This window comes from Mya arenaria, chromosome 5, assembly GCF_026914265.1.
Source record: "Mya arenaria isolate MELC-2E11 chromosome 5, ASM2691426v1".
NCBI classification, from domain to species: domain Eukaryota; kingdom Metazoa; phylum Mollusca; class Bivalvia; order Myida; family Myidae; genus Mya; species Mya arenaria.
In genome coordinates, this window is record NC_069126.1 from 36036884 (window position 1) to 36057508 (window position 20625).

Consider the following 20625-nt stretch of genomic DNA (forward strand, 5'->3'; position numbering starts at 1 on the left):
GTTGATATTTAAGCTCCTTGGTATGCAGTTAATATATCAAATTGATATTTTCACTGTTGATATTTTACTGCATAAACTCCATATGTTATCGAAAAGCATGACAGAAACCCTGACAAAGATCAGTTTGGTACAGAATTCCAAAGCACAAAAATAAAAATTGGACATGAAAGTTTTGCCTACCTACCCTCTGTTTTTTGAGATGTTAGTGGAAATAAAGAACTTGTTTATTTGGCCTGCAAGTAAAGCTGCACTCTCACAGATTGAATGTTTTGACAACTTTAAAAAAAAACCCATCTTGGAATGAGCATATTTATGCGAAAATGCATGGAAACCTGCGATACAAGACTGCTGACAAAAAAATCAGGTCGCAGGTTTTCATACTGGTGTTAAAAAAATGATGTTAAATAAGCATTTTTCTTAAACCGTTAGTTACGCTTTTAGCCATAAAACATTAAATCTTTGAGCTGATCTTTTGTCAGCAGTGTTATTTATATCACTAGTTTGCAGATATTTTCACAAAAATTGGCTCATTTGAAGACAAAAAATAAAAATGTGGTCAAAATGGTAAATCAGTGAGAGTGCAGCTTTAAACTACATCTCAATAGATGTTTATATTTCGCTGACTTCACAGCCAACATGTTTCTGATACTTGATACCTGGGTTTAAAAATGAACTATGAAATAAACTACCATTAATTGTTTGGTATCATATTTCCCTTGACTGATATACAAAAAGTCATGTGGATTTGTTGCACTGTAATAGTAGAGTAAGTTTGTCCTCACACATGAACAAGCAACTGAGTTTATTTTGTATCATTTTAAGATAAAAAACATGAAAACCAACAATTATATTTTCAAAACATACAAGCTTATTAAATGTTTTTTTTTATCCTTAAAATCACAACCAAATTAAGTCACTATTTTACACATTCTTACAAGTCAAATTATTTTTTAACTGATTCTATCAATCTTATTAGGAGAATTAAGAGATTATCCAAAAAGATGAAATGAATGTTCACTATATAGGGTAGATAATTGAAATGATTAATTAACAAGAGCTGTCACAGATGTGACGAATGCCCCCGAATGTGACATTGACCTATGAAAAAGGTCAGTACATGAAAAGTTGATGTTGCCTTTACATGTCAAATACATAAGGCAAGTTATTTTAAATTGCCTCTGACCATAAAAAAATACCACCCATATTTGACAACCTACACTCTTATGACCATATATGACGCGACACGTCATCTTGGTATGTCGAACACATGTGGCAAGTTATTTTTAAATCTGTACATACAAGAGAAAGTGACAGCCTAAACAAGACAACCTATACTCTATGTCCATATACCCAGCATTTCATTGTGAATAAACACCTAAGTGTGAGCTTGACCTTAGAGGGAGGGACACAGGTCTTGCACGGGACACGTCGTCTTGGTATGTGGAACACATGTGGCAAGTTATTTTAAAATCTGTTCTTACAAGAGAAAATTACAGCCCGGACATGACAACCTATACTCCATATCCTTATATGCAGCATTCCATTGTGAATAAACACCTAAGTGTGACCTTGACCTTAGAGGTAGGGACACAGGTCTTGCACATGACACATCGTCTTGGCATGTGGAACACATGTGGCAAGTTATTTTAAAATCTGTCCGTACAAGGGAAAGTTACAGCCCTGACACGACAACTTATACTCTATGTCCTTATATGCTGCACTCCATTGTGAATAAACACTAAGTGTGACCTTGACCTTAGAGGTAGGGACACGGGTCTTGCATACGACGCGTCGTCTTGGTATGGGGAACACATGTGGCAAGTTATTTTAAAATCTGTCCATACAAGGGAAAGTTACAGCCCGGACACGACAACCTATGCTCAATGTCCTTATATGCAGCATTCCATTGTGAATCAACACTAAGTGTGACTTTGACCTTAGAGGTAGGAACAAGGGTCTTGCACGCGACACGTCGTCTTGGTATGTGGAACGCATGTGGCAAGTTATTTTAAAATCTGTCCATACAAGGAAAAGTTACAGCCCGGACACGAGTGATTGAGCCGGACACACGGACGGACGGACAGACGGTGCGATTTTAATATGCCCTCCTTCGGGGGCATAAAAAATGAAACCACATAACTCAATAACGAACTGTGTAAAACATGCATTAAAAACATGTACATGTAATAACATCAAACAATTTGGCAGGAAACCATTATCCAATACTTCCTTTAAAAAACAAAGAAATCTTTATGAAACACATGGCCATTTGTTATGATTTTTGTTCCTCAACACTTGTTAAAGTAAATACAACTCTCATTCAAAACATAAATAGTTCCGGTATTTCAATATATCTCAGGAAACTCAATTGTTTATAATGCCCCAAGCATGAGAATTTACAATAAAACTACTTGAGAAGTGAATTATTTTCATTTTTTTCCTTCCTTGTATAAGAAAGCATCAATAACCAAACCTATTAATGAATTGTTCTTTCTAAGAATAAGGAAACTATCAATTTCAAATTTCAGAAGATAATGGAAATGTAAATAGCCAGTATTTACCAGCTGTCTTTACGCCCTGCTTAAACACATCCAAAAGTGTACAGACATCTTTGTGAGGCTTATAGTCCAGCAGCTCTCCCTTAGGCATAAGTTTACTGCACCTTGACCCATCCTACAAGGTTATGAAATAAATAGTTTACTGCACCTTGACCCATCCTACAAGGTCATGAAATAAACGGTTTTCTGCACATTGACCCATCCTGCACGGTTAAGAAATAGATAGTTTACTGCACCGTGACCAATCCTACAAGGTTATGAAATAAACGGTTTTCTGCACATTGACCCATCCTACAAGGTAAGGCAATAAATGGTTTACTGCACCTTGACCAATCCTACAAGGTTTAAAGCAATAAATGGTTTACTCCACCTTGACCCAACCTACAAGGTTAGGAAATAAATGGTTTACTGCACCTTGACCCATCCTTCAAGGTTAAAAAATAAATGGTTTACTGCACATTGACTCGTCCTACAAGGTTAGAAAATAAATGGTTTACTGCACCTTGACCAATCCTACAAGGTTAGGAAATAAATGGTTTACTGCATATTGACCAACAAAGCAAATAACTTGAATTATAAAAGATCAAGTTTTAACAATTATCACTTATAATCACAATAATTTCATGTTACTAACCAAGAGCTTATATCATGAAAAGTTATTTTTGTTCATAAATTATAGCACCCAAAAATGCTTAAAAAAAGTAATGTTAAGCAATAGCACAGTTGAAGAATAAAATAATAGACAATGCTTGCCTCTTGTTTTTCAGTCAAAAAGGGGCATAACTAAAATATGACTTTTTAAACCTGAGTTATCGACCCTGCTACACATATATATGCATATCATCACTGCTACTATTCACATGTGTACAAAGTTTCTTGATATTATTTTAAATGCTTTTTGTGTTGTAGTCAAGGTTAAAGTTTTTGCACAAAGTTGACGCCAACGAGACCATCAAAACACCAAGGCTATCACATTATACATCAACTTTTTGTTCTTCAAAAACAGACAAGATATTATTACAAACCTCCAAAACATATGATTGGTCATTGAGGTCTATGGGCGGGATACACGTCGGGTCAGGCATCTTGGACATGTAGTACACTGCCGCTGCACCTGCTATAGCCGTCAATGCTCCGGCAGACGCACACATCATTCCAACACTGTCTCCTAGCACGTCCATCTTTTTGTCTTCTGTAAGACACAAGGTTTAAAGAAATAGTTAAACAGAAGAGAAGAAACTGATTAGATCCAGCATGGATCGTGTCATCCCCAAAGTAATTTAAAAAGAGGGCACAGCTAGCAGATGCAAACACATGTCTCAATAGTATAGGGAAAAAAATTAAAAAAATTAAAGGCACATACTCTATTTTGACCAGTGTATTTGTTTATACTTATGAAAAATGAAATGAATTACTTGTTGCATTATAAGGCCATTTATACACTTTTCATAAACCTTCTGATTTATAGCAAAACATGTCGACAAAGAAGAACTTTGTTCAAAAGTATATTCTACTAACCTACAGAACATAAACATTAATATTTGAAAGTAAACAACTTTGGCTACAATGTTTACAAATATTCCCAAAATAACAAATTATATTTATATGTTTCATAAGATCTCCTGCATTCATCTGTCAATGTGGTGTGATGGTAACCACTAGCATATTAAGAGGGGGAGGCGCAACCCTAGCGTGCCCCCTCTAAAATCATCCAAGTTTACTTTAAATGTTAATATCGGAGAAAAATAAAATAAAACACGCTTATAATGCACCATTTCCAACTTCAAATTGTTAAAATTTTCTTGACGGAGTAACCCCAAATCCCCATACAAACAGTTCATGCTATATACTTTCGGTTCTGAGGGAGGGGCGCATGTCAAAAGGTCGTGCCCCTAAGTTACGCCCATACTTACGCCAATTCCTGAAGCCGCTCCTGGTAACCAAGCCATAAAATACCTTCATTCTTTTTTTCAAAACAAACAAGCTAATAAAACAAAATTTCTTTGCATAATTACCAGCCAATAAAGAGAGTATTTGAAAAAAATTGGACAATATAAAAAGCTTGGCACTTAAATCTATGTTGGGCCATATAAGCTTATCTATACATTTATAATCCAAACCAATTGAATTATAGACTAGACTTCAGAATAGCTGTAAAGTTATAAAAACAGCATAAAATAACTAACAGTAAAAGCCAACAGCAGCAAATCGCATAAAACTGTTTAGTGTTTACCGTAATTATTTTGTCGGGACAAAGTAAGGCAAAATGTTTATCGATTGGTCAATGTTTATTAATTCCAAAGTACAAAAGTTGTTTGAAGGACCAAAACAAAAACTGTTCAATAAATTCAGTTTTCATTTAGTTTTCAGGTTAAATATTTAGCAAGCATAATACATGCATCTGTTGAAACATGTGTATCAGTGAGCAAATTTTACGAATTAACAATTAACAATACTATCAGTAATTATATTTGCAATTTCTCCATGCCAATTTTTGAGCGAGTCAGACCCTTTAAATCATGCTCATAAGTGAAAACTGAAACATACATTGTACATGATAAGACTGCTGTAAGATTTGACCCACTTGCTCTGCAGACAACTAGTCTGCAGTGTCAATAACTGCATTGCTTTTAAAGTATTAGATTGCAATACATTTTAAAACTCTGTCAATAAAAAGAACTACAAAGCTTGTTCGAAGAGTATCAAACTTTTAACATTAAAGAACAGATCTTGTTGAACAAAATTGTAAATTGGTGCAAAATGAGTTCAATGCAATCTGAAAGTGCCAAAAATTCGGGGGAAAAATGCATACATGTTACACTGAGTATTAATTTCAATATGGTGTTATCTGCCCTATATAAACTGTATCTGTGAAATGTGACTTATTTTGTTTTGAAATGTCAATTTTTTTTTATATGTTTGTATCATATTTCATTGAAATTTAAATTGACAAGTTGGTCATTGCATCGGTGCTTTTTTGCAAAATGACAGCTTCTTGGAATCTTGTAACAACAGTATTTTTTCCATTTTCTAATTAAGAAAGATGTGTGCTCACTGAGACAAATGGGAGAAGAACCCCAAGCTCCCCTTCCCCCAACCCTGTCCCCTTAGATTTTGCGTGGACAGTGGAAAGGGATAAAAGTTTGTAATTGAAACCCTTGTTGCATCAAATCCTGAATCAGCCGCTGTTATTCAAATTATCAGCAGAAGTAAAGCCTGCACAATACACTGTGTAAACAGGCATTTTTTTCAGCTATTTTTATATCTGATATATACTAGTGGTGTTCCAAATACCCCCACCCCCCTCCCAAATGTTAATTTATTTATTTTTGAAGAAGTTCTGTTGGAAAAGCTGTCTTTTTATGTTGAAGTTATAAAACCCCAAAAATAAATTGTTACGGGTACTTTGAGTCACAGGCATCTGGATCATTGTTTGTCACTTAAATGTTGTTTAAAACCATTTTGGGTACATACAATGAGATAAACAACACATCTGAAGATATTTAGTGTCTTTCATATACAAAAAAGAAAAGAAAGTGTACCCAAAATGGTTTTAAACAACATTTAAGTGACAAACAATGATCCAGATGCCTGTGCTTTGAGTATATTATATTACATAATTATTTCTCAAAATTTCAAATTTTGTAAAAAATGGCATGAAAATTCCCAATTCCAAAGTCCAAGGGAAAAGGTCATTTTCCCAAATTTGTAAATACATGTGTACATTTATATTGGGGCAAAAAATAACATAAATATCATGAAAATAAAATGTTTAACACAGCCCAATGGATCAAAAATACAAAAATTAATCATAATTTTGTTTAAAAAAATAATCATATTTGGAATACAAATAAAGTTTTAAAGTAGTTGAAATATTGATATGTTAATTTTGCAGGTCATTTCGATAATGTACTTTCATAATAAGTCATGTGTGTGATGACAAAATAGTATTCAAAATGGCAATACATCGTCTCACTTATATACACATATCCTAACCAATTATAACAAGTGATATGATTTTGTTTTCAGATGTTTTCAGTATTACTTCCTGAAATGTCATTTAATTTAAATACCCAAAAAATAATAAAAGCAAATTTACGTCCAAAGGCCCAAAATCGCAAATGATTGTAGGATTTTTTATTTGTCCGAGATTTTAAAGCTACAGGTATCAGGTAACCAATTTTATATTGCATAATTAATAAATATTTTTTAGATGGAATGACGAACAATATGACTTACGCATGGTCACGACATAGTCCTCCTAAATGGCTGTCAACGATTTTTTTTACTATTTTTTAACTACTGTATGGCAGGCTTGAGATAAACAGGGATACATAAAAAATGTCAAAATAATAAAAAAGTAACCATGAGCACATATTATTGTAGCTACGTCACTATTTAATAATAGATGTTTAATATGGGATTCTTCCTAATTAATGATTAATTTAATCCCTACGGATTTGCCATATATACAAAAGTCGTAAAAAATCCATCAACGTACAATTATGTGGATTTAATACTAGGTCATATCACATTTACTGTCATATAAAACATTTCTTTTCCAAAATTCGCCACTGTGGTAAAAATTGATGTTCAAAACGGGATTCTTCTAAATTTAAAAACTCGAAAAAAATATCCGTCCACCCACTACAATTATTTGGACAAGTATGGTATTGCTTTTACGTTGCAAACCTAATTTTTCACAAAGCAAATTCCACAAGCTGATATATCCACTGTAAATATGTTTTTATTTTAAACAATTAAAAATGCAAACCTTTAAATGAAACAGCACTTATAAAATTCCAAATTTGTTTCAACAGTCCGAATAGGTCAGATTGATTAATAATAAATGGGAACTTTGGTTCTAAGGGAGGAAACAACACGACAGAACCGCATTCGGAGCTCCTCGGCCATTTAATCGAAAAGTTGTTTTCGATTAAATGGCCGAGGAGTTCCGAATGGACAGAACCGCGGATCTACAGTATACTGTACTGTAAACCAATAGGTCCGTGACACATCAGGGTCGGTATGAAATGCATACAACATAGAGATACAGTCGAGTTACGCATACAACATAGGCGAAGAAGGGTTTTAAGCTTTGCGCACAACATACACGAAAAGGTGTTGAGAAACGAATACAAGGTAGAATAAGAACAAAAACATTAACATTTAAGTTTAATTGTTTGTAGGCAATGCATATAGTTAAACTTAATTATCAAATTTTAACATCTGAAGGTTAAACTACCCATTTAAAAAAAGTTTTAATCACTTATTTATATTTCTCGGTTCGGAAAGTCCATGTTAATTAAAATATGTTTAAATTAGTTATATTTCTCAGTAAGTTTGTAAAAAAGATCCTATTTTCCCCTAAAAATATTAACAAAAAAATCTTCATCAATTAAGTACACCATAAACAAACAAGTGTTTTTCTCGATATAAGACATAAAAATAGTAAGATAAGATAAGATAAGAAAATTGTTTATTATAGTGACATGTGTAATGGACAATATACATAATATCATGCACTATAGACAAAATATTTTACACCCGGCCCAGTGGACCTATAAGTCACCTTACAACATAAATGGTAATACTTATAGCAAGGTCAATTAATATACATTATTACAAAACAGTAATGGCAGATAATACAAATTAAATAAACATGGTAATACATGTTGTTAGCGAGAAATATGAAAATATGTTGGTTTTAAGAATACAACAAACTTCTTCTTAATAAATACGCCTTAGTTACAAATTTGGCAATCTTTCTGGGATCTAAATGCATAAGTGAACATAATTTATCAGATAATGGTAGGCTAACGTCGTTTAAAACATCAGTGGTATTAAGTAAACTATTTCTAATGTTTGTATATGTATCACATTGTAAAAGGAAATGAATTTCACTTTCAACTTGGTTACTGTTGCAAAGTCTACATAGTCTATTTTCGGGGGGTTCACCAACAAAGCGTCCAGTTTCGATTCGTATTGGTAAAATTCCGAAACGGAATTGGCACAACAGAGAGCGTTCATATTTTGGTACATTCAGTAATAAATAGTCTTCCTTTTTAAACGTGGATTTAAACTGTCTGTAAGTGCGAAGTTTTCTCACATTCTGCACGTCATTTGTCCACTGTTCACTGTATAAGTCTCTAATGAGATCATTTACATTTGAGAGCTCAACACAAGATCTTACATAAAAATGTTGCTCAAGATTTAGACTGATTAATATAGATTTAACATCACTAGACCAGTTATTATTACATCTATTATAATCGTACATAAACACTTTCTTTGTTAGCCTTTCATTGTCCATTAGTAATAGTCTGTTCCAAAACCGTAATATTGACAGTTTACGTTTAAACACACTGGGAACCCAGCCAGAGTATAAAGCTAACAGTGGCGCAAATCGATGTACTCCGAAAAAGTATCTTAGAGCACGATGACAGACATTGTCAATACTTTGGAAAGACTTGTATCCCCAGGTTGCAGCACCATATTCAAGAATAGGAGATACACAATGCGACAAAGTGCAGCCCTGTTTTAAACCGGAAGTACACTCAAACCAATCTGTAGTGGCGTTGTTTGCGAGCCCACTGTTGTTAATACGCACACACGCAGATGAGCTTGCATAAATGTTCTTTATGGACTGGTATACTTTCCCATCAATATTGTGGAGCAACAATTTATATAGGAGCAACTTCCGGTCCACATAATCGAAACACTTCTTAAGGTCAATGAAAGCGGTGTATACGTTCTTGTTGTTGCGAATAATACTGTTAAGTGTAAATATGTGGTCCTCGCACGATCTACCCTTCCGAAACCCGTTTTGTTCATCAGCCAAAAGGTCATTAGATTCTAAAAATGAAGGCACTAGTATTTCAATCACTTCATACACTTAAACTTCAACGTCAATGTTGTTGCTCTTATTCTATACTGTTTGCGTTTCTCGACACCTTCTTTGTGGTACAGTACTGTATGGTGTATGCAGAGTTGCTGAAAACCCTTCTTCGCCTCTGTTGTATGCGTTTCTATATCTATATGTCGTATGCGTTTAAGTCCGTACCGAAACAACATACGCTGAATGCACTTTAAAAGGGACTGTACTCCTTATGATGAAATAGCGGGAAAAAATGTCGAAAAATGACATAAACTTGGAATCGATGTGTATAATGAGTTGAAACTTACCTACTGAAGTACCACACAGTTTACAATTAATTTATTTTTCGCAGTTTTTTCGTATTTTTCCATTAAAAAAAATATTACTAGGTATGTCTACCTAGTAGAATTCATTCCTTCTGCGTGATTGGCTAGTCGATGTTATAACGAGATATTACCAAGTTAGGTATATAGCTTAAATATTCCAACTGTTTAGGGTAAGCCTTCGCAGCACAGTGGATACAACACTGGACTGCTATTTTGGCGACACGGGTTCGAACCCGGTCTCCGACTCATTTCTTTTTACATTTTGGTATATTTTTTTACATTTATGATATCAAAGAGTAGAACATTTTATTAAATAATTGTCCTGAGATTCGTTACAGAAAAAAACTTTCTTAGGTGCCAATCTGGTGTACAGTCCCTTTAGCTAACGAAAGTAACACAAATTTTATACCGGTTAATTAACACTAGAGTAATTTATTTAAATCAAAGCGCTGTGGGCACTGGAGTTTGTGCGGTAAACTCGGTGTTCTAGTAAAATAATACATTGATCTTTTAAGAAAATAAAACAGTAAACTTTTGGTTCAAACACTGATGTAAGATCATTTCGTTTGTGGTCAACTGCACAATAAAACTTCCTTTGGGTAAATCCAGTTCCCCCATGTGATTGTACATTTGTATATACATAGTTAAACGAGTATGTAACTTTCCATCCTCTACGTTTATTTTGCATGAGCAGCTAGAGTTTCAGTTTTGCGAAAGTTGCCTTTCAGTCGTTTCTTCGTACCATCTCAGAGCATTACAATCAATGTGATGATATTGTAAGTTCCGCTGTAGGCGGCAGTGGGTTCATAGTATATCGTTCCGCTGTAGGCGGATGGGCCTTCATAGTACGTTGATGTACTTGTTGAAATGCAAATTGGCATAAACAGTTTTTTGTGTGGACGGAGAAGACACTGTTTATAAGACCTGTCGACCCCTTCAAGGTCGAGCATGCTTTTCTCTGAAGGGATCTGTTGGCCTTGTTGGCATCTCTTTGGCCTCGGACGTTGCAAATGGTGGCAGCGGCTGGATGAAGACAACTGCCGGATCGGAGTTGCCTTACACAGGAGTTTCACAGGCTAAGACTTGGGACGAATCTTCTCGGAGGGGAAAGTAATGTTACGTTCCGCTGTATATATACTCTTTATTTCCACTTTTCAGTGATTGTACATATTAAGTTATTGACATGTTAACTGCAAAGAATAATGATATATAAATATGTGAACAAGCAAAGATAGTATGGTGTGCGATAAAACATGTAAACACAATAGCAAGAAATAACATGAAATAAGTTTCTGTAACAGCAATTTCCTTATGAGTTACAAAGCCCCTAATTCACCCATCGTCAACGCTTATCGAAATTCGAAATATAAACCATAAACCAGGTTGGGATGTTTTAGATGCAACTTCTTGTGATTACATCATGTTTTATAGAGAACATTATAATAAGGAGTAATGCATTTTATAGTCGGTTGTACTTATTGACCGTGTCATAAATGAATTTGAGCGTCTTATTCAGAAATGTTTTCTGCAATTTTGAGTCAAAATGAAACGCAGTGATAGTCTCTGCTTGAAAAAGTATGCGAAAAACATTTCATATTCAGCTATTTTAAGAAAGCTTACAAAGTTAGAGTCTAACACAGAACAGAGATCACTAAACAGTTTTTCTCTTAGCCAAGCTGTGCCATAACAGCTTACAATAAGGTGTCTGACCAGTTCAGAGACATGAGCGTTATATATTTTACACGTGTAGGGTTTTAAGTACCGTACTATTAAAACATTCACTGTACTGATTTCATGTATTAGTTCATATCTTCTGCAAGTAACCATAGGTTTGAAGGTACAATGCTATCACGAATAGCAAGAAATCGTGCAAAATCTTCATCATCTTCTCATGCATTAGTATAATAATTTTTAAGGTTAAAATGAACGATTTTCTTCCAGCTATATTTACAAGGGGATGTAATTATGCGGATATAAACCAGTAAGTAGTTGAATATATCATATTGAATAAGCAAACGCATAACGCTTGGTATGAATCCTCGTTGGTGCTTGAATCCTTTTAACACATACAGATTAAGTCTGTAATTAAATATTCTTCGAGTTAAGTGTTCACTATGAAGGGTACATAACTTATGTGGAAACGTTAGTTTGCGCTTATCTACCCCCAGCTCTAACGGGAACCATCCTAGCAGACTCAATGCCATAACAGTTCTTGTCCACGTTGGTAGATGTTGTATACGTTTAACAGCTAATCTGATGTATTGTTCAAGCTTCAGGCGAGCATGCCCTGATATGCCATGCCAGAGATCGGCACCGTACAAGACTGTAGTTATACATACTTTCTGGACTAATTGGCTATGTGTTAGAGGGTTATCGTCACCGGTGGTCTTTTCCATCGCGAGGATTGAAAACAGAGACGCCCGTCCTTATCTGACTCGTTCAATTGCTTTGGTGCATTTCCGAGTACTTTCAAGCATGATTCCAACGTGCTTTGCTGTCCTGTGCTGATTATTTGTTCAGTGCCGAATTTAATATTTGTTGCATTAATATCTTTGTTAGTACTAAAAATTATGGCTTTGCTTTTTTTAACATTGAAGTCATATCCCCATGTATTAGCATATTTTTTCCACAACATCCAATTGCTTTCCTAATGTTGTTTTCTTTCCACATGACAGTGTCAAGTCGTCTGCAAGCGTATGATTACCGGAATGAAATGAATACTGTTATTTAGGGTAAGATCGTTTCCGGTAGTTTCGAGTTTGTTCAGGAGACCGTCTATAAAGAGGAGATAACTCCACGTGGAAAGTACTCCCCCTTGTCGGATGCCTTGCTTTACATCGAAGTGGTTCGAAGCAATTCCATTTACCAAAACGTATCCTTTATGGGCACTGAACATATTCGCAATTAAGCGTAGAAACGTTCCTTTTATCTCAATTTCTTTCATTTTGATGATTATTGCACTTTGTGGAACATTGTTAAAAGCTCCGACTCAAGTAGGGCAGCATAGACGTTGGACCAAAGTTCGAATGACTCGTAGATCGATTCTTGTAGGTTGATTGATCCGAGGTGTTTCTAGTAGGCGTTTTGTTGTTTATTTGGGAGCTGCACATTATGTATAGAACGTCAGTGAGTCAATCGTTTGTGTAACATGTGCTCAAACAGTTTGTATATAACTGGTAGTAGTGTTATGGGCATATACCTACTAGGATTTGTCTTAGGTTTTCCTTCTTTGTGTATTGGAATTATATTTCCCATTTTACAACTTTCAGGCACATAATAACAGTTTATCATCATTGTAAATAATTGAGCTATGTATCTGTATAAAACGTTGCCACCATGTTGTAAGTGTTCTGATCAGCTGATTGTACTTCCTTCGTTAGATCAGGATCATGGCTTCGATTCTAAGATGCTATGAAATCGTCAACATTACTATCTAAGGTATCAAGAAACTCATTGTTATAATGTGTTTTTTGATTTGGAGAAAATATATTTTCAAAGTACCTGCCAAACTCACACGCTATAACGTGAGTTTAATTCGTCAAAATGTTCTTAGTTTTGTCTAAATATTGCATGTTTCTGTTTGTTGTTAAACGTTCGTTTTGCTGTTTTGTACTGCCTGAAGTAAACATTTTCATTACCTCTTGTTCTGCCCTCCGATATCCTCTTCAAGCGGCTGGTACGCTGTGCTTTATGCGCTTCTTCGTTCCAATATGGTTTAGAATGCTTATTGTATTTACTCAAGCGAAGGCAATTCTCAGCAGCGCTTATAATGCTGTTCACTACATGGCTATATAGTGTTTCTATACTGCGTGTATCATGACATATATCATCAAGATCTATAGCACAAAGGAGAGTTTTGAGTTTCTCCCTATACATATCAAACTGGTCATCTGAGCTTTTGTTCCATGCGATATATGGCTTTTCAGACAATGCATACACAAACAATGGTATAATACAATGAGCCAGAATAGACAAATGATCAGATACACATGCACAATCATCATCTATAACAGTATTATAAAGTACTTAATCTGATTGTGTTTGGCTTACAATGATATAGTCAAGAGTTTTTTGTCTGGGTTTAAAGGTATACGGTAGTCCAGTGGTTTTACAGTTGGTTAAGGTGTTTTTACTCAAAAAGTCAAGGAACAATGCAATCTTCTGTCACAATTATTTCCATTAAGTTGCACGTTAATATCACAACAAATAATTACGAACCCTTCAGACGAATATATGTCATATAAGCTTTGAAGTTCATCGACACACTCTTCGAAAGCGTCATAATCATAATTCATCGACGGTAAGTATACACTAAATATGAATTTTGAGTTATGCGGGTGGATTTTATATTAAGCAATGTATTAACAGATAATGCTTATGTATTTGTGTATACAATACTAACAGCGCCTTTACCATAAGGAGTATCTATACCTACATATTCACAAACAGTTATTGCCCTATATGAGGAATGCAACGTTTTAAGAAATCCATCACAGTTCGGCTTCAGTTTATGTTCGCTTATACAAGCAATGTCAATGCTGTATGTTTTTAGTAAATGGCTAAGGGATCCCGCTGTAGACATAACGCCACGGACGTTCCAGGTGAGGATACTGCACTGTGGAGATGCCGGTGTGTCTATATATTGTTGTCTCCACTGAATACGTTCTGCCACACCGTCCGCGAATACCACTTCCGGCAATGCATTTTACGTGGCCAAAAGCGTCTATTTTCAATCGTTTCGAAGTCACTTTTATGAACAGTTAGTTTTGCAGCTAGGCCCCCGCGATGTGTGTCAATAATTTAACTGAATCAGGGGTTATTCCGTTGTCATTTAAGAATTTAAGGATACCGCCTCTGTTTGACTTCCTTTTTCGAGTCTGCAATTGTTGGTTCACTTCTGACGATGTTTTCCACGTTCGCGTATTCCGATGATCGTTGTACGCCAGTGGAGTTACTCACAGGTATGTTTAATGCAAATTGTCATAAACAGTTCTCTGTGTTGACGGAGAATATACTGTTTATAAGACCAGTCGACCCCTTCAGGGTCGAGCATGCTATTATCTGAAGGGATCTGTTGCGTCGTTGGCCTCGCAGGTTTCAATATCTAAATGATTTTATTTTTTAGTAAATTCGTGGATAAAATTACCCCTCTTAAGTGGTACAATTTCTAAATTGCCATTTTCAATTGCCTTGATTTCTAGTACTTAATTTATGTATAAAATAATTTTAAGGATTAATGTTTCTTAACTTTTGTAATTTCTTATTACTTTCGTGATCGCTGGGGTCCGGTAGTCACTATTTCATTATTGTATATGCATAATGTCAGTTAAACTTTCAGCATTTACCACTAAACTAATGGTGGCCGTATCAAAACGTTAAGATTTCCATACTTTATCCAATCTTGTTTTTTTTTAAAATGGTAACACTACAAGGGGTGTTCGGAAAGTTTCGGGACAAATTCTGACATATTTTCATTTCTTGACATTTGCGTGTAATTTCTTCTGTATTTGTTACTACAGGTTTCATTTATGTATTGCTACTGAATAAGGAGGGGCTGGCCATGACAAGTTCAACCAAATGGGAGACGTGATTAATAAATTACAGTGAGTGAAAAGGACATTTATTCAATGTCAAAATTAAATAATAAATACGAGTTTGACATCCTCGTAACATATTATTCACGACTAGCATGTTGGGCGTCTAAACTACCGCCCAATAAACGTGCAACAATAAAACTCCGATGTCCGGTGGACTTTGTCTCATCCGATGTCCGACGGACTTTATCTCTTCCAGTGTACGAATGACTTCCACTCAGCTGGACTTGCAACAACATTATTTCGCTTTACCCTGTACGAGCATGGATTGTGAAATTGAATAAACAGCAAAATACTGTATCACATATGTTTAGTGTAATTTATTGTACATATTTTATCAGAGAAAAATATGTTAAATAAATAATGCAGTAAACAGCTTGAACAACTCGACCACTATTTAATGCCTCTTAGCCACAGAGCAGATGTAGTCTGGATTACCTGCCGCTCTCATTTGCAAACGGTTATGGAGGGATCTGCATACAAGGAATCAATCGTAACAACTCGGCCATCTCCGGCGAGCTTCAGTTCTGTTGGATAATCACCGAGGTGTTCCGATTGACACGAAATGGACGTAACGGAGCAGGACAGAACGAGATAAAACAGGACGGAATGGAACATAAACAGACAAGAAACGAACAGTCTGGACAGAAATGGTGTTCGAACTTCGAAACACAATTGCTCTGAAAATGAAAATTGAATGTTTTGTTTTTTGTTTTTTATTACAGTCAGCATGAGCAGCTGTTTAAACCGATGTTGAACTTTAATGGAGAGCACTATATTTAGTACGATGCGGCTGCAGGTGCGCCTCCGTGGGGCTGTTGGGGCACCGGGACTGCACTGGTGTATTGGAACCCTGCCGCCTGACACTGTTGCATCTGCTGCTCAATCTCATTCTGCTGTTGTAGCAGCTCCTGGAGTTTTTGGGGATCCTTCTCTTCTGCTTGCTGCTTTAATATCTCATTAAGCAAGTTTTGTTGATCTTCTTGTAGTTCACGCATTTGTTGAGCCATGACATCCTGGTTCCCGGGCCCCGGAGCGAATCCGGACAGTTGAGGTGTGCATAAGTGTTGCTGTTGTTGCGGTTGAGGTGCGCCAACTATAAACGTTGTCTGTCCTGGTGGGGGAAACTGTCCAATTTGACCTTGAGCTTGAGGAGAAAAATCCATTTGTCCTTGACCTTGAGGGAACTGGGCCATTTGACCTTGAGCTTGCTGAGCTTGAAATATGGCTAGCATTTGCATCTGGTGTTGTTGTAATTCCATAATGTCTCTTTGGTTCTGTTGATATGGATCCCTCATTCCTGTAATACAAGACAATGTAATAGAAATTAGTGCGTAGCACGATTCGCATATATATTATCACGTGAGTGGCACAGTGGTTAGGGCGTCCGCCAACGAAGCGGGAGGTCGAAGGTTCGAGCCCCAAATAGGGTTTTTTCCTGATCCATCAGGTATTTTAATTTATGGGTTCCAATTTCAACATGATGATCAATCAAGTTGTCTCATAAATCAATTGGACAAGCCTTAAAGCTGCACTCTCACAGATTGAACGTTTTGACAACTTTTTTTATTTTTTGCCTTGAAACGAGCCAATTGATACAAGACTGCTCACAAAAATTAGATCGCAGATTTTTATATCTAAGTTCAAAAATTGATTTTTTATGCAGTTTTCTTAAACCAAGCCATAAAACATTAATTTTCGGACGGAAATATGAAAATCTAGGACCTGATTTTTTTGTCAACAATCTTATATCATTGGTTTGCATATATTTACGCAAAAATTTGCTCTTTCCAAGACAAAAATAAAAAAAACAGTTGTAAAAATGGTCAATCTTAGAGAGTGCAGCTTTAAACGAGAAGGGTGACTACTATTATTAACAAACAATATACTCTACTTTTTTAAATATTCTCACCTTTGCTGCACAAAATAATACAACTAGAATATTAGACTTTACATTCAACGCGAGATTTGTAGGCTCCAAGTCCGTATTGAGGAATGTAGTATATGATTTCTTTATTACATTTAAATATAAAGCTTCAGTGCCAATTAGAGAAAAAAATAAGAGTGAATGTATTACTATAACAGAGTCTTTTATAAGGTCTGATAAATTCACGAGGTCCACACAATGCTTTATTAAAAAGGAATTTATGGGAAATACCAACGAAATTCCAAACTGGTCCAATGACTGACTATATGCTAATGAGGCCGATAAGTGGGCGGAGCATAGCATCAATGTTTTTAGTGAAAGGGAGGTTCTCGACTTTACCGGCCTGGGTTCGCACCCCACTAAAACAGAATTATTGTTTTAACTGTATTTTTCTGTCATTTCGATATCATGGAGTATAACATTGAGTGTTTTCAGATGCATTACCGGAAAAACTTTTGAAACCGAAAATTTCTCAGTTAAAAAAATGGTAATCTTAAGTACATAAAGCAACATAGAATATAAGGTTTTCAGACAGTTACGTGATATGCAAATTTTGTAATGACGTTGTGCGTGCTAAATTCAGATTATACTTAGATTAAACTTTCGGTTTTGTTGTATTTTGTTATTGCATTTTGTAACATTCTAAGGGTAAAAAGGTAAAAAAGGTTAAGAGAAGCAGTTTTGATATACATACAAAAAAGACATAATGTGACTTTATACTTGTTTCTTAAAGGGGCTGCACTTGACATAATTTAGAAAATGTGACTTTAAACTTGTTTCTTTAATTGAATGACTTGACACACTTTTATATAAAAACTGAAAGTTCAACTTTGTCTCATCAATGTAATTGTTTACAAACAAACGTATGAGGACCACGCAAATTACTGATTACTGATGCCTGTGACTAGTATATTACTAAAGTAATTCCAATTTAGCGGTCCCGTTTGTAACAAGTTAACAAAAAACTATATTGTGAAGAAAAAAAGCTCAGTTTAGTGTTGGATTTTTAAATTCTATTATAAGGAGCAATGCATTTTATACTGCAGTCACTTACCAAAACAGCAAAGAAGCAGACCAAGGCCTCCTCGTCCACGCCGCCGACGCCCAAACCTGGTACGTCGTCGTCGTCGTCCGATGCCGACCCTGTTCCGTCGCCTTCCACCCCGGCGACCGCGCCGCAGTCCCATCCCCATAGTTACCGAACTGTCCCGTAGGGGTGTTAGATCAACTTACTGGCTTACAAAATAAACAACCAATACAACCTAAAAATAATATCTTGTATAAATGATGGACTATAAGTATCTTCCATGGCCGAGAATGTAAGATTCCGACCCGAGCGTAGGGTGTTTTGCGGAAACGAGGTTTACCGAGTTTCCGCAAAACACCCTGCGCGAGGGTCGGGATGAACCTATCTTATACGAGCGGCTATGGTAGATGCTTTTTCTCCCACCTCAGTTAAACAAAATTAAGTAAATATGTATTTTTTGCTGGAACTCTTTTTTGCTTAGTGAAAAAAATGCGTATGGATATGCGATAGCACGTGGTTGTCATGGATATACGCGCAGTGATCCAGTTAATGTTAATAGTCAAATCGGTCATTTTAAATAGTTCTAAGGAGAATGAAGCATTTTTTCATGAATGGTGCCTGAAAACTGTTTTATGGTGACATTTGAAGCGAGAAATAAGTAATTAGCGTTCTAAATATTACCATAAGACAATATTTCCTTGATGCTACTGACGACAGTCTTCAACAAGGGAGGTAATTACAATGTGGTAAAAGGAGTTCCATACGGGCATTTTATCTTCGCCCGTGGGCAAGATAAGAATATCTAGCATGGTTAAATTATTGGATCTACTTATCTGAGGTGGGAGAAACTTTCCTTGCTTCGTTTTAGTTCATAATACGTTTTTGATGATGATGATGATGATGATGATGATGATGATGATGATGATGATGATATGATGATGATGATGATGATGATGATGATGATGATGATGATGATGATGATGATATGATGATAATGATATGATGTTGATGATGATGCTGTTATTGATGTTATTGAGATATTATTATTGTTGTTGTTGTTGTTGTTGTTGTTGTTGTTGCTGTTGCTGATGTTGATGTCCTTTGTTGTTGTTGTTGTTTTTGCTGTTGTTGTTGTTGTTGTTGTTGCGGCTGCTGTTGTTGTTTCAGTCGCGCCTCGGTTATAAAGTGCTCGTTGTCATGAAGTGCATATGGAGTGTATTTATTAAGTTTCTTAAAACTAACAAGGGTACATTATACAACCGTTGTGAATCATTTTGAAATCACAAAAAGTACAGCGTTTCAATGCGAATGGTTTCTTCAATACTTTTAGATTGCTTTATAATAAATATACGAAGTGAGTTGCTTACAAAGCAAATATGAGACTATTATATGGTAATTTAAAGATTTTTAAACCTCAATTTTCTTGACATATTATCAGATGATTTAAAATAAGTATATTTACCTTTGAAACACTATTCGAAAATATTACATACTTAAAAACATCCAATCATAGCACTATACTTTAGAATAATAGGTCTACAAATGGAACCAACATGGATTTCAAAATACCCGATACATGTTTATAGCTAGTGTATATTGATTTTGATGTAGAACTATAATGAAAAGTATGTTTTGAAATATATTAAGGTAATGGGCGGCTAGGACATTGCTAGCATTTTTCGTTGTTGTAAAAATTGTAAATTTGGTTTGGTATATCCTTGATAAGCGTATTTTGACCCCGATGATGGAAATGACAAGGTGTGGTTGAACATGGTGACAAGGTGACAGCCTATTTCAGTTGCTAGCGCACTTAGTGAATTAGTTAATAAACCGGAGGTCGTTGGTTCAAGACTTAAACTAGACGCAATTTTTCCTTACACGTTAACTGATATAATCTAATACACAAGTTGTATTTTCATGAGCTGTAACAAGAACTAGTTCAGAGCAGAGACCCTTTAAGACGAATTATACTCCTTTTTCTAAAAATATAATCGCAGGTTTCTCATGGTTTATCGTTACATATCTTGGGAAAATATATTGCCCTTTAGTCCTTAGAAATTTGTACTTGATTTTTTTTAAATAATGATTCTTTTTCAAATTAAACTCTTACATTTTTTTAAATGTCATATTATTACTTTTTAAACATTAGCAAAGGACTGAAGAACCATATTATAGTGTCCAAGCTATGTGACGGCCACCTGTGCTGAATACCTCAAAACACGAATGCTTTGAAAACAAACCAGGAAAGGCTTTATAATTCCTCCTAAATATATTATAAAGATAATCATTCACAACTAGATTTCTAAGTAGCGAGCT

General features: G+C 35.4%; 2 protein-coding genes across 6 annotated transcripts in view; both read right to left on the minus strand.

Annotated features, from left to right (window-relative positions):
- The window catches only part of LOC128235183 (long-chain-fatty-acid--CoA ligase 5-like), a 37737-nt gene extending 30230 nt beyond the window's left edge, over positions 1-7507 (minus strand). The window contains exons 1-3 of one of the 3 annotated variants that reach the window (XM_052949933.1): positions 7333-7507; positions 3584-3750; positions 2562-2673 (exon numbers count right to left, since the gene is read on the minus strand). In XM_052949933.1, coding sequence (XP_052805893.1) covers positions 2562-2673; positions 3584-3739 — 268 coding nt within the window. In that variant the 5' untranslated portion in view covers positions 3740-3750; positions 7333-7507. Of the gene's footprint in view, positions 1-2561; positions 2674-3583; positions 3751-6797; positions 6821-7332 lie in introns of those variants that run through there. The other 2 variants (XM_052949931.1, XM_052949932.1) reach the window with 2 other exon arrangements.
- Positions 7508-15613: 8106 nt separating this feature from the next.
- On the minus strand, positions 15614-19881 carry LOC128235399 (putative uncharacterized protein DDB_G0294196). Of its 3 annotated transcripts, none has more exons than XM_052950215.1 (3): positions 19772-19881; positions 18337-18518; positions 15614-16655 (listed from the first exon to the last, which is right to left on the minus strand). In XM_052950215.1, exons 2-3 carry the CDS (start codon positions 18473-18475, stop codon positions 16135-16137), a joined length of 660 nt encoding a protein of 219 aa, XP_052806175.1. In that variant the 5' UTR covers positions 18476-18518; positions 19772-19881; the 3' UTR covers positions 15614-16134. The 3 variants fall into 3 exon arrangements, with proteins under 3 accessions (XP_052806175.1, XP_052806176.1, XP_052806177.1); XM_052950216.1 differs by having other exon boundaries at positions 18337-18514; positions 19772-19878; XM_052950217.1 differs by having other exon boundaries at positions 18337-18544; positions 19772-19861.
- Between the last annotated feature and the right edge of the window lie 744 nt (positions 19882-20625).